At 42.3% G+C, this 13,545-nt stretch overlaps 1 protein-coding gene across 3 annotated transcripts; it reads left to right on the top strand.

Moving 5' to 3' along the window:
• The first annotated feature begins 2,552 nt into the window (after positions 1–2,552).
• Positions 2,553–6,598, top strand: LOC146374738 (kinesin-like protein KIF1B). 3 transcript variants are annotated; one of them, XM_084949282.1, is made up of 5 exons: positions 2,553–2,813; positions 5,067–5,181; positions 5,282–5,415; positions 5,501–5,556; positions 5,737–6,598. In XM_084949282.1, the coding sequence occupies exons 4-5, from the start codon at positions 5,539–5,541 to the stop codon at positions 6,001–6,003; spliced, it is 285 nt and encodes a 94-aa protein (XP_084805408.1). In that variant the 5' UTR covers positions 2,553–2,813; positions 5,067–5,181; positions 5,282–5,415; positions 5,501–5,538; the 3' UTR covers positions 6,004–6,598. The 3 variants fall into 3 exon arrangements, with proteins under 3 accessions (XP_084805408.1, XP_084805406.1, XP_084805407.1); XM_084949280.1 differs by lacking the exon at positions 2,553–2,813 and having other exon boundaries at positions 3,674–5,181; XM_084949281.1 differs by lacking the exon at positions 2,553–2,813 and having other exon boundaries at positions 3,674–5,181; positions 5,282–5,556.
• Positions 6,599–13,545: the final 6,947 nt, after the last annotated feature.

Below are 13,545 nucleotides of genomic sequence, written 5' to 3'. Positions count from 1 at the left end.
TCCTGCCCTCCTTTGTCCTCCTGTTTCCCCTCCCTCTCCCCTCCAGCGAGGAATTAACCAGTTTGATGGCGTGTGGGACAAAGGAGTTTTTAAGTCTGTTGGTCCTAGACCAACCTGTCGCTGAGCAGACTCCTTTGGTTGTTTATGAACATATGCAGAGGATGCCCAGCATTGTCCATAATGTCCCGCATTTTCTTTAATGTCCTCTTCTCTGCCACTGTCACCAGAGTGTCCAGCTTCATGCCAACCACAGTGCTGCTTCCCCAGCACACCACAGCATAGAATAGTCCTCCGGCAACCTCAGGAGCTTCCTGCAGATGTTGAAAGACCTCAGTCTCCTGAGGAAGTACAGTCTGCTTTGGCCTTTTTTATACAGGTGCTGTGTGTTGCATGACCAGTCCAGTTTGTTGTCCACCCACAGCCCGAGGTACTTGTACTTGTTGACCACCTCCACCTCCTCTCTCTCTATCTGAACTGTCAGTGGACCCGGTCTGGACCTCCCGAAGTCCACAACCAGTTGCTTGGTCTTTGAAGTGTTGAGTTGCAGGTGGTTTGTGTGACTTCATGTAATGACGTTTCTCACCAGACTCCTGTACTCCTCTTCCTGGTCATCCTAGATACACCCCATGATGGCTGTGTCGTCCACAAACGTCTGAGATTCAGACTTGTAGCAGACGTCAGAGGTGTACAGGGTGAAGAGAAGAGGGGACAGCACAGTTCCCTGTGGTGCTGTGATCACCAATGTGATGAACCAGAATGAACCCCTCAGTTTCTTGCACCGTCACAATGAGGCTTTTTCCACCAAGCCTCTGAAAAACACTGGCAAAGGAGCTCCTCCGGGCTTTTACCACGTCCAGAATGTGGGTGCACACACACATCTGCACCTACACACACTAACTGTGCTTCAACGATTTTATTCCAACTCAGTTTGTCAAACCCTTTTTTTTTTATCTGTTGGAACAGATTTCTGTCAAAGTTACAAAGTCTTTTATTGAGCACATCAAGAGCAAGCCCGTCGTGTTTGAAGTGTTCGGCCACTACCAGCAGCACTCGCTGCACCTCCATGGCCAGGACGTGAACAGGTTGGTGGGGGTCAAACAGCAGATCCAGTCATGCAGTGATAATTCATATTTAATGCAGCAGATTTTGTTAGAAATGTGTAGACGATTGTATTCTAATCACATTGGCTAATTTTATATGCATATATAAATAAAATGTATTTTTATTATGTCAACAGTCCTCCAACAGCATCCAGGAAGTACTATCCTATTCCCATCCGTTGCTTAGAAACTGTCCTGAGGAGACAACTTCAGGGTCAATGACATATCATTCACACCAAAGAAGACGTGAATAGAGCAGTTTTCAAGTGTAATAACATTCCTCTCTATCATATTGAGTATAGACGAATGCAACTGTGAGCTTTAGCGATTAGCCCGTTTCAACAGGACCGTGATCCCGATGTGTGAGACAGCAGGGTGCTGCCACTGGTAGTGTTTTCACGTCACCTATCCATCCTCCATTTAGTCACCCAAAGAATGTAGTAAATACTCCTCACTTTTATTCATCTTCTCTTAAATGCAGACAAATTCCAGCTTGATAACGTTGAGCTTCTGTGTGTGTGTGTGTGTGTGTGTGTGTGTGTGTGTGTGTGTGTGTGTGTGTGTGTGTGTGCCAGTTGCAGCCTCCAAGTTGAACACCATCACCAAATCCAACCTGGGTCAGTGTGTCAGCAAGTACGACCTGCTGGTCTGGTTTGAGATCAGCGAGCTGGAGCCCACTGGAGAGTGAGTATCCACCTGGAGTGTTATATTCACGCACAAGCTTTAAAGGAACCATAAAAATTATCTCCACGAAGAATATTATCATTTGGGATGTTGTGTCACGTCCTCCCTCCATGCACAGGTACATCCCAGCCATCGTGGATCACAGTGGAGTCCTGCTCTGCCATGGTACCTACCTGCTGCACCAGGTACAGGATTGGTGCACATGTTTGTTAGAGTGAATTGTTAAATGTTTGTCATTTTTATGTTTACCATTTGTAGATTGTTTTAAGGAATTCTTTCTGTCCTCCCCTCCCCAGATTCTCGAGAATCTGGATGGGGGGCAGTAGTGTTTTTAATCACAGGAACATCCTTGTGAAGGTCTGTTTGATGTTGGTAAACTTCCTCCCCTTTGTATGGCTTCACTGTGTTATCTAGGGTGAACCATCTAGGGTGTGGGGGAGACTACCCTCTTTATGACCAAGGATGTTCCTCCTGCTTTTATGCTATATGACCCTTTGATCAGCAGGAGAACACACACACACACACACACACACACACACACACACACACACACACACACACACACATTCTTACTTAAATACAGAAGTTCACACATATACATACAATGCCTTGTCTGGGCGTGGCTTTGTTCTGACGTGTTTTGTGTGAACTGTTTCTCAATAAAAAGGGCAGCAAGGGAGGTCGTCGTCGAGGTCATTTTCGTGGTGGACACAGGCCTCCCTTGTGCAAGTGATTGATCGATCGACTGTCTTGTTTTCTTCATGATGAATAAGTCTCTAGAATTAGCGGGGCTTGTGGAAACACAGACCCAACAATGTTGTTTTCTTATTACTCACACAGTGGTAACTGCTTCCTTTGTACACAGTTGAATCTCTTCTTTTAAAGCGTAATGTTGCTCTAGCTGTGCTCACTGTGATCCTGAACTCCTGTTATGTTTGCTGCAGGGGATCCAGCAGAGGATCACAGTGACCCTCATCCACGAGAAGGGCAGCGAGCTCCATTGGAAAGATATTCGTGAGCTGGTTGTAGGTGAGCAGCCTACCTTTAGGGTTTAGTCGTACTATACCTCTGTGTAGAAAACAACAAACCCAAAGCACAGAAACAATGTTTTATAGTGTTTGTGTGCTTTTGATAGAGGAAGACAGGACAGAACATCATTAAAGGGATTTGACTTTGTGAGATCACACTGAAAACGCACCACTCGGTTCACTCTGAGATATTTTCAGTCTGGAAAGATGAATCTGTCGGGCTTTAGGCTGCTTCTCACTTTAAGCAGTTCATGCTGTAGCTGTAGCTGATGGACCAAAAAATTACATTTCATATTTTAGACATTCAGCTGCTGACTCTGAAGCCAACAGGCTCTTGAGTGTGGATGCTTGTGTTGGTACTGGATGCTGTGATAAAACAGCTGTTCTGATCTGTCTTCATTCATGCCTGTCGATATTAAGCCTCCTAAGCTCCAAACCAGTAAAAGCGATCTTTGGAGGCAACACCCTTTTTAGTACTTTTCTGTATTTGTTTGTGATTGTGTGACACTGAACCATAGTGCTATGTATATCCTCTGTAACACTCAGATGTTTCCAGATCAATGTTTCCCCCCTCAGCTGTTTCTCACTATAAAGTCTTACCTCAGTAACAATGAGGCCAATGAGGCACCAGCAGAGCATATCTGGCTCTCAGTCTGTGGCTGATAGTGCCCCCTGCTGTTAATAACAGGAACAGTGCAACCTTGTATAGAGCTCATAGTGATGGTCTTACGATTGCTGCTGCAAGGAAGTCATTTGTATCCATGTGTGCTGTATATTCTGAGCATATGCAGTTATATGAGCTCTCAGGTTTTATGTATCAGGACATCATTTAAAAAAAACAATCAGGTCCTTAGTAGGTCTTAATATGAGGTAAATGCAACCTCAGATGAACAACACATAACACATTATACCAGGTCATTATTTATTTAACAAACACTGAGCCCAAATTCAGATGTGGTGTTTAAAAAACTAAGTACATCCAAGACTATTTCCATAATTAGTTAAGAGGGTCAGTATCAGCCAAGTGCTAATCAAATGCAATAGATCATCAGTAAGTGTAACCACTACTGTCAGTTTGCTGGTGTGGCGTATTCAGGTAAGTGGTAACATAGTGAGGATTAGAGAAGCAGTTGTTGATACCCACGAATGTGGGAAGGCTTTGAAGTCCATCATTTTACAGCAAGAAAGATTATTCGCAAGTTAAAAAATTCAAAGACTGTTTCCAATCTTACCAGGAGTGGACGTCCCAGAAAATTCACCCCACACATCTGAGGCTCTACAGGCCACAGTTAGCATGCTAAATGTTGGAGTTCATGGCAGTGCAATTAGAAAAAGACTCAACAAATATGGCCTGTTTGGAAAGGCTTCCAGGAGAAACCATTTTCCCTCTAAATACAACATGGCAGCATGGGTTAGGTTTGCAAAGTTGAAAACCTAAGCCCTAATGCACAGCTTCAACATTGGTGAAAACCAAACACGGCATATCAGACAAACAGGTCATACCAACGGTTTTGCTCGAGTGATGATTATTTGAGCTTTTTTGCTGCCAAAGAACCTGCAAAGTGTCCAGGTCACTGAGTGAGCCATGAAGTACTCTAGAGTCAAAGAGATCATCGTTGGGTCAGTGACTCCAGAGCGCAGCAGCAAAGCAACAACAGAGTGGTGCTGCAGTGGCTCAAAGTTGAGACTTCAACATGATTGAACGTTAAGAAAGCTGTGAATGAATAAATATCTGCAAACTTTAATGAACCGAAGAAACATTGTAAAGACAAATGGGCCAGAAATCCATCCACACTGCTGTGAAACACTAATAAAAAATGATTACCTCAAGTTTTTGCTGCTAAAGTTGGTTCCATCAGCTGCTGAATCACAGGTATAATGATGATGTGGTGTAATAATCTAGATCCAGATCCTTAAACTGCTTTTTCACGTGTCTGTAAATGAATTTCTTTCTTATCATTGTCCCGATTGGTGTCGGCTGACACTTGACACTCTGTGGCTCCTGATTTGTCTGTTGTCAAGGTCTCACCTCAGTGCAATTCCTCACGTTTTGTCATGATTAAAGGATGAATGTGAACACCGCTTCAGTCACTGCGTTCACTTCTTGATATGTCAGAACTGTGCTCACGTCACTCCCTTTTTTTAACAACATGACACACTGCTGTAAACAGAGACCCTGTAATGTTAGCACCAAGTAGGACTTCATAAAAAATAATGCTGTCAAGCTAACTTTTCCTCTTTCTGTCTTTTTCAGCACTTTCTATCGCTTTGAGGCAGTGTGGGACAGCTCCCTGCACAACTCCCTCCTGCTCAACTGCGTAACTCCCTATGGAGAGAAGATCTACATGACCTTATCTGCGTATCTGGAGGTCAGCCGCTGCTCCGCCGTGTTGTACCTGTTTTTTTACGTGTTTTTAAGTCTCTTGATGTCATCGTGTCTAACACACACCCTTTATCTCCTCTTTACAGCTGGACCATTGCATCCAGCCTGCCATTATCACCAAAGACATCTGCATGGTCTTTTACTCCCGAGACGCCAAGTTGTCCCCACCCCGTTCTCTCAAGAACCTCTTTGGGACTGAATACTCCAAAACTCCTGACTGGTAAATCTGGGCTGCTGCACTGTGGCCATCTCTGTTTCACAATCAAAGATATCTGCCCTGTTACAAAGTTTCCTTCTTTCCTTAGATAGCCTCATCCTAGAGCACCAGTGGGAGCTAGAGAAGATGGAGCAGCTGCAGGAGGTGGGGCCTTAAAAGATTTATAAAGAAATGAATCTCTGTTTAATGTCGTAGAGGGAAAAAAGACTTTTCAACTCAAAGACCAAAGTGCTATTCTAAAAAGGGTTTTTTAGAGTACAGACTTTACATGACTAACCCTCCCCTCTTCTCCCCACCTCACATTCGTCCCCATCTTTCGTCCAGGTGGATGAAAAGACCCGTCACCTTCTGGCGCTGAGAGAGAAGCTGGGAGAGGCGGCTCCCGTGGGAACAGCTCCCACCACCAAGTCCCTGAGCGAGTCTCTGTCCCCCAGCGTGAGCTGGGGCACTCTGTCCACGTCCACCTCCATCTCCTTGCAGATCTCAAGCACCACCTTTGAAAGCGCCATCAGGCCGAGCGAGAGCAGCGGCTACGATTCCGCTGACATGGAGAGCTGGTGGATCGTGAGAAGGAGCTGGCCACCAAGGTGAGAAAAACGTCGGAGGCAGGATAGACGTAAAACTCTCCCTGCAGATCTAAGCTGGCGAGGCGGCGCGGCGGCCTGACGACGAACTGATCGGGCGGAGCGGTACGCGGGAAAACCACTGCTTCCATCCTTTCTGAAAAGCCTTTGAAAATACAGAAAATACCAAGTGTTAAAACTTATTCATCATTGTGATTCTTGATGGTTTTCTCTTGTAAGTAGACTTGTGGCTTAAGTCTCTTTTCATGCGACTGAAACGTTGAAGTTCCACAGAACTTTTGCCTCCCCGCTTCCCTCCAGCAACCCCGCTGCCAGCTCAGCTTTCCTCCTCTCTATTCCCTCCCCTCAGCTTTTTGTCTTTTGAAGTTCATTTACGTACATGTTATTGTATTAGTAAAGCTATACTGTACATAGAGACAGAATATGACATGAAGGGCTACTGACCACAGAAAAGTAAAAGGTAACTGGGCCTAAAGACTAACTGGAGACAAACAAGCTTTCTGTGATTCTATTTGTGTTTTTGTGGCAATCTTGGATATCTTAGCTTGTCTCATTACTGTCATATATGTCCTATCATTAAAACACTGGCTTCTAACAACTAACAGTGTCTTGAAAATAATTTCATAAATAAACAAATAATATGGATGCATGACTCAAATGCATGACTTTTAACTTGTCTATTTTTTAGGCTGAACACTGCTGCTAATGTGACTTAGGTAAATGGTTTCAGGCTCTCCCCTCCTGACTTTGAGAAAGGTTCAGGATCAGAAAATGTGTGACTCACAGGTGCTGTAGCGTATGGCCACAGCTTCACTCTGAGCTCCATCTCCATAGAGTGCAGACAGTGATATCTCATACTCCTTAAGACACAGGACAACAGTTTATTGAGATATTGTATTTTTTTACTTCATAATATGTACTCCAACAATCCAATAGTTCTTCCCCACCTGTCTCAGGTCGCCTCCACTTAGTGAGGTAAGAAACATCATCATCAGCTGCAACTTCCCAACGCACCGTGATGTCACTGTCTGACAAATTAGTTACCCTAAGGTCAGAAGGAGGAGGCACCTTCGCTAGAAGAAAAGAATAATGTGTATGGGAATTTTTTAAAAATGAGAAAGCTACATTTTGACATCTTTCATTATTAATAACATTTACAGTACTGTGCAAAAGTCGTGAGCCACACGCTGAAGTATTTCTTTGGACATTATCTGGTTTTTCCACTCCTTTTTAGTCCAGTTCTTGTACCTGACCATTTTCTGAGTAATGTTTTTTGTTTGTTTGTTTTTTGTTTGTGTAAACACTTTGCACTGACCATTATTGGAGAATTAAAAAGCACCTAAGTCGAGGAATGTGTGTGCACATAACAGAAAACTTGGGAAAGAACCAATTTTAAATCTTTAAGCACTTTGTTACTAGCAGCCTGTCACAAAAACACATTTTGTATAGTGTTTTTTTTTTTTTTTTTTATCTTGTGAATAAAATGTATACAAATGTGTGTGATTATTCACAATGTGTTAGTGTGTAATCACCCTGAGACATGCATGCCTGTCTGCTAGCGTCAGATCTAAAGCCATTTCTGATTTGGAGATGCAGGCTGCAGATTCTGTCCAGATGATCCCAGCTCTCATCACTAAACATCCAGTCTTCACTTATCAAATGTGTAAAATTCAAGGCTGGTCCTTAAAAGCTCCCAACAACGCAAAAACTGCATAGCCACACAAGTCCCAGCGTTTGCCACCGCAGCAGCAGCAGCTGTGAAAAGAAAGTGGGGAAAGGATGAATGAGTCTGTGCTTATCGGCTTTCCGCTCTCCCCCAAGCAGGCGTTGTTCTTGGTAGCCATGACAACGGAGATAGTCCCAGCTTTATAAATAAAGGCCCCAACAGCCCAAAAAAGAAAAAAAACACTGGGATTCCCTGCGCAGACCAGGAATCCCCCTAGCAGACCGAAGCTACAGAGAGGATTGGGAGTGAGTGAGAATCGAACTGGCGCCTGTCTGTGCTTCAACCTGCCAGGGGCCGGCAAGTGCTCTGCGCCACCTGCCGGCAGTAGAATTGGTGCAAATTTGATATATTTGACTTCTCTGTTTTTTTCTCTCTGAATTCTTTTTGAAAAGGAAAAATAATAATTTTAATGTGAGGCAAAACATGTATGGTGCTCGGTAAAGATGACACACCGACCCACTTCTTTTTTTGTTTTTTTTTTTGTTTGAGAAAGTTTGTTTTCATATTAAACCAGTGTCAGTGACGTCATTCTACGCGACTACCACAGGTAAAGAAAAGGCTGAATCTGTAGATCTTTTTCTTTTATTTTTGTCTAAAACACAAGAGATAAAAAATTAAAAAACAAAACACAGGGAAACATGGGAAATAATGTTTTGTCAGGCAATGACTTGTTGGCACAAGAAGAGTGGTCCTTGGTAGCCATGACAACAAGGAGGTCTGTTTGTTGCTGGCAGGTAAAAGAAAAAAAAAGAAAAAAGTCAGGGGAAGCCCAGGCTGAACAGGGGTCATCCCTTGGGATTTTCACTCCAAGATCGCCCTCCTGCACCTCCCCCTAGCAGGTGAACATACAGAGGTGGGTGAGCCGAGGGCTCGAACCCGGGCCTGTATGTTACTAGCCTGCTAGCCCGCCACATGTGGCCACATGAGGGGCGAAGACGATGGGGAAAATTCTTCTATTTAAAGAGCACTACGTGCACATGGCGCGATCAGCCTTTTCCGTTAGCTGGAGACCACACATTTTTCCACTCAAATACTCACCAAATTTTACACACTCACACCTGGGTTTTTTTTTTGCCTGCACACCTCTTTCTCCACTTATTTCTCAACAACCACTCCTTTTTCATCTCTGTTACCTTGCCTTTATTACATCCTCTTAGCTAGCATCAATGACTGGACAAAAGAGCAACACAGTGCTTTTCTCATCATTTCTTTAGTCATGCTCAATTCATTCGCCTCTACGGATTAGCTAAACCAACTTTACAAAATAAGTTTCCCCGAAGAGCACACTTCTCATCTTAGCTGCCTAGATTTCAGGACCTAGCTAAGGACAGTGGACACAAACACATTTAACTTAACGAAAAATAGCAGCGGGGCCTCAGTCTGTCTGTGGGGCATAGCTGGACTGGCCATCGGGCATACCAGGCATTTGCCCGGTGGGCCGATGGTCATTTTTCGTTTTAAATCGTTTTGTTGTTGTTGTCTTTTATTCCATAACCGTGTAAACAGTGAAAGGTGGCGGATTGGACAGATGCTGGCAGACGTGTAAAAATAACTCAATTGTTTGGTAGTGGCTATGGTGGAGCTTACACGGATTCAGTAAAATTAGCAAGTGGTGGAGGCCAGCAGGTGGATGGGGGAAAGGACTGGAGGTGGAGAGACCCAAGGCGGCCGCCAGTCCGACTGTCAGGTAAAATGAGCTTCAGGTAAGAAGTTATGACCTGCAGTCTATCTGGGTCAAACCAAGTTTAGGTGTAGTTTATTTTCGTTGTGCTAACTTTTTACAGTCAGTTACAATAACTGGTACTGTGTACTAGCTAGCATGATGGAGTTTCTGTACAGTTGGGTGGGTGCTATGATGTTACTGGTGAACTTTATTTTATTCATAAGGTTAGTTAGTAGAGTTGCCAACCGTGCCATAAAAAACGGAATCCTCTGGTATTCAGAGTTAATATTATGCGTTTTGTATTGAGCTGAAAATAAACGCGATTTGTCCCGTACTTCAGCTACAATAAAAAAAGACACAAAGCTGGAGTTATTCTGTGTCTTTACGCTGTCAGCTGCCTCTTCTTCTCTCACTCTCCCCCCTCCCTCTCCTGCTGCTACTTCAATCATGAAACTGATCAATGATCAGCTGATCAGCGTTTCTGCCACAAGTCCCGTCTCTCTTGCTTGTTTATCTCCCGCTTTGCGCCAGAAAGAGGAAACTAGCGGAGGTCGAGTTAAACAGCAGAAGCGCCTTTAAACTTGATAAGCTGTTGTTAGAATTTATTTAATATTACTTTCTAGTATCAGCTGATGTTTGTTGGAGCCACAGCTGTAAAAGCTGCTGGTCATGATATCGGTTTGGTTATCTGGTGAGAGGGAAACATGAAGATGAAACCAGGAGATGTCCTTACTGAATCATCAGAGCTGAACAGGTGATGGAGAAACAGGTTTACCTTTTAGGTGACATGAATGGGTTGAAGGAAAGCTATGAACTGTTTCTGAGAGACAACTTACACCAGGATCCTTTTCTATGTAGCTGACAGCTGGTAACTGTGCAGGGGCGGGTCTAGCAAAGTTTTGCCATGGGGCCAGGTAGAGCATTAACAGGGAAAGGGGGGCACAAAGAAATACTTTTCTTTCTTATTCTCATTTAAAATTTCTAGCTTTTAACAAATAATTATCCGAATCTTACAAACAAAGTTTTCATCTGATGTCAAATTGATAGAAATCCATTATTGTACATAGTAAGTTTTTTTCAGGGTCCCAACATAATTTCTTCAGAAGAAAGTACTGTACATGATGCCAGTATTTTCCCACATTTTCTAGATACTGTACTGGTACTTTGTGTAAAATGCCATCAAAAAGTCAGTTAAGTTTTATTCTTTCTCACCTGTCTTTCTGTCTCCTTTCACTTTTAAAAGGTTGCCATGTTAGAAAAAATATTTTGCCCTGCCATGCTGTTTATTGATGTGGTAAATAAATAGTTGATGAAAATATCACTAAATCTGTCATTTATTATTTTTAATATTCAGTAATGGTCATGTCTCACCTCTAGTCTTTTCTGTCTTAATTTCAGGTTTCCACCATATGTTGTAGATAGTTCAGGAAGTTAACTCAACCAAGCAGTCTTTGGGTTTCGGCTAAGTACTGTTTAGAATAGCAGAATAGGGAGGATGGTGTAGGTTTAAGTTTATTAGATTGATACATATGTACCAACAAGACAGTGTACATCACTGTCACAACGACGTTTGTTTTCATTCAAAGGCTTTATGGTTTTTCCTATAATACCTGGTGGGCCGGTCTCTAGTCAAAATGCCCGGGCTGATTTTTTGTCCCAGTCCAGCTCTGCTGTGGGGTAGTCCAGTTTACTGAAGAACGCCTCAGGCTGTCCAATAAATATAAATATCATGCTTTATTGCAGCTTGAAAAACTCCATGCCCTTGGCTACAAACCAGCACTGCTTCTTGGGAAGAAGAGCAAAAAAGGAGAACTCGGATATGAAATATTAACCCCTGGCTGCAGACTAACAGCCTATGTTCAGGAATCCCTTCAGAGGATGGGCTGATGTTATGAGTACCTTTGTAAAGGTAAGATTCAGATCCTGCAGTTTTAAAGTTATGATTTATGTTTAGTGTCTAAAAATATTTTCTTATGTTTACCTGTTAGAAGACCATTTTACTGTAAAAACAGAAATTCAATCATCAATCCTTCTCCCATTTTCACATAAGCAGCACATCATTTATAAGTGTTGGTTTCTTCCTCAGCAGTAGTTAACAACATATGGTGGCTTATTTTTCCTTTCCAAATCTTGAGTGACAGCCACTTTTGCTGCTGTCACGCTTAAAGATAGAAAGAAAGCAAAGTTATCAAAAGACTGATCTGCAGATTGCAGCTACTTAGACAACTGACAATCTGTTTGTGCCTGTTTTCTTCCTTCATTGATATATGTGTAACTGATACATGTGATGTGTAACTGATACATGTGATGTGTAACTGATACATGTGATGTGTGAATGAGAATCTATGTTAATTAAAGTAGTATTAAAGTACTTACACACTGTAAATGGCATAAAATCAAGTGATGGTGTAGCTTAATAAAATAGTGATGGGTATAGATAACGTTGCATCGGAACCTTTGTGGATATTTAAATGTTAGTAATCTGGGCAGAAATGATCACATTTTACTTTAGTTTGTTTAAAGAGCACATTGTACACGGGCCTTGAAGAAAAGGTATGTAGTCTTAAGCACGATGTTTTGGTGGAGTCAGGGGTCTGTAGCATTTTGCACTTCCAGTAGACTGACGTTTGGTCATCATCATCATCATCATCACTGAGTCACAACATCTTCTCCTTCACCCTCACACTTTAACTCCACTCTGTTCCCTTTCATACGTCATATATACTTAGTCTGCTACAAACCAGGAGGCGTAAAGCAGGATAAAGTTCAAAGTTTGACCCATTGTGTAAATTAACTCGAATGATCAACAACCAGGAGGAGGCAACGATTATGGAGCCACGGGAGGTGAGGACCACGCAGGTGGAGGAAGTGAGGAATGTGATGGAGAAGATTGAGCTCAACAAGGGACAGGATGACCCACTGAGCACTTCAGAGGGGCAAGTGGAGCACGCAGGCAACAAGACCAGCAAAGGTGATTTGTATGTTTGTATGTATTGTATGCTTTATATTTGGAGTCCAGGCTGAATTTTAGAGGAGTACCTGATGGCTGAAACAACAGTAATTTATGTTGCCTGACCAAGGATCAAGGAACATGTATTTTACACCAGTTGATACATGTACAGTCAAATCTATTGAATGTTGATATTATTACATTTAATGTAACCATTTAAAATGATTTTGTTTTTGTTTTTCTCCTAAAATCACATACGTCAACACAGGATCCACCAGGGGGAGAGTTTTTGGTGAAAGCCACAAAAAGACAAAGATGGGTATGTCATTGTTTGTGGAAGTATTTAGAATAGTTTGATACACTGTAGTAGAGTGTGTATGGTAGTGTATGGTAGATTCGATTCAAGGAACATTATCATATGCAGATGAAAACAAAAGTTGTGCGATCTCTGAAAGTGTTTTGTTTATTTGCTTTTTGTTTGTTTATTGTTTATGAAACTGGTGACTTGGCTGTGATCTTCAGTCCCAGAAGCATCAAGATCCAGACCTAAGAAGAAAAGGCCACTAGTAAGTATGCTTTTGCTGATGCTTTTAATCACCACAGCTCATTTCATTCAGTACAAATACCTGTAGATATGTGATGATTCCAAGTTTACATTACACTAATGGCAGGAAACTGCATACATGTGTCACCTTATACACATACCACATACTATAGAATTCAGTCCCCTTTGCTTTTTGCAGTCTTATTGCAATATATAAGTACTTTTAACAGATGAATCAAGTACAGTTAAATGCATTCACTCCAGTAAAAATGCTTCTAACACAATGCTGTTGCAAGCAGCAGATTTTCTTTTTCTGTTGTCGATGTAGATTAGATAGAACGTTATTAATCCCTCGGTTGGTTCCTCTGGGAAATTCAGTTTCCAGTATCAGAACACTGACAGAAGTTGCATATTACAGAGTTAGAATATCAAGTAAAGGGGAATGAGAGTATGTTTTCGTTTCGATGACAATGTTTGGGTCTAATTTTGTTCCGCTTGGTTGTCATTCCCAAACTCCCCTAACTAAGTAGCATGTTGTAGTTGTCTACTTATGTGTGCACAACTCTTTAGAAACTTTCCGTTTGCCAATCATCTGTACAAAAGAAAATGTCTCTATCGGTTTTATTTGTCTCCTGAAATGAGTTTCTTCTATTTTGGGTTTTTTTG

Source organism: Perissodus microlepis, chromosome 13 (assembly GCF_051167445.1).
Source record: "Perissodus microlepis isolate ML-2025 ecotype Zambia chromosome 13, ASM5116744v1, whole genome shotgun sequence".
In the NCBI taxonomy this organism is placed as follows: domain Eukaryota; kingdom Metazoa; phylum Chordata; class Actinopteri; order Cichliformes; family Cichlidae; genus Perissodus; species Perissodus microlepis.
Note: the sequence above shows the minus strand (reverse complement) of the source record. Positions and strands in the feature narration are given on the sequence as shown.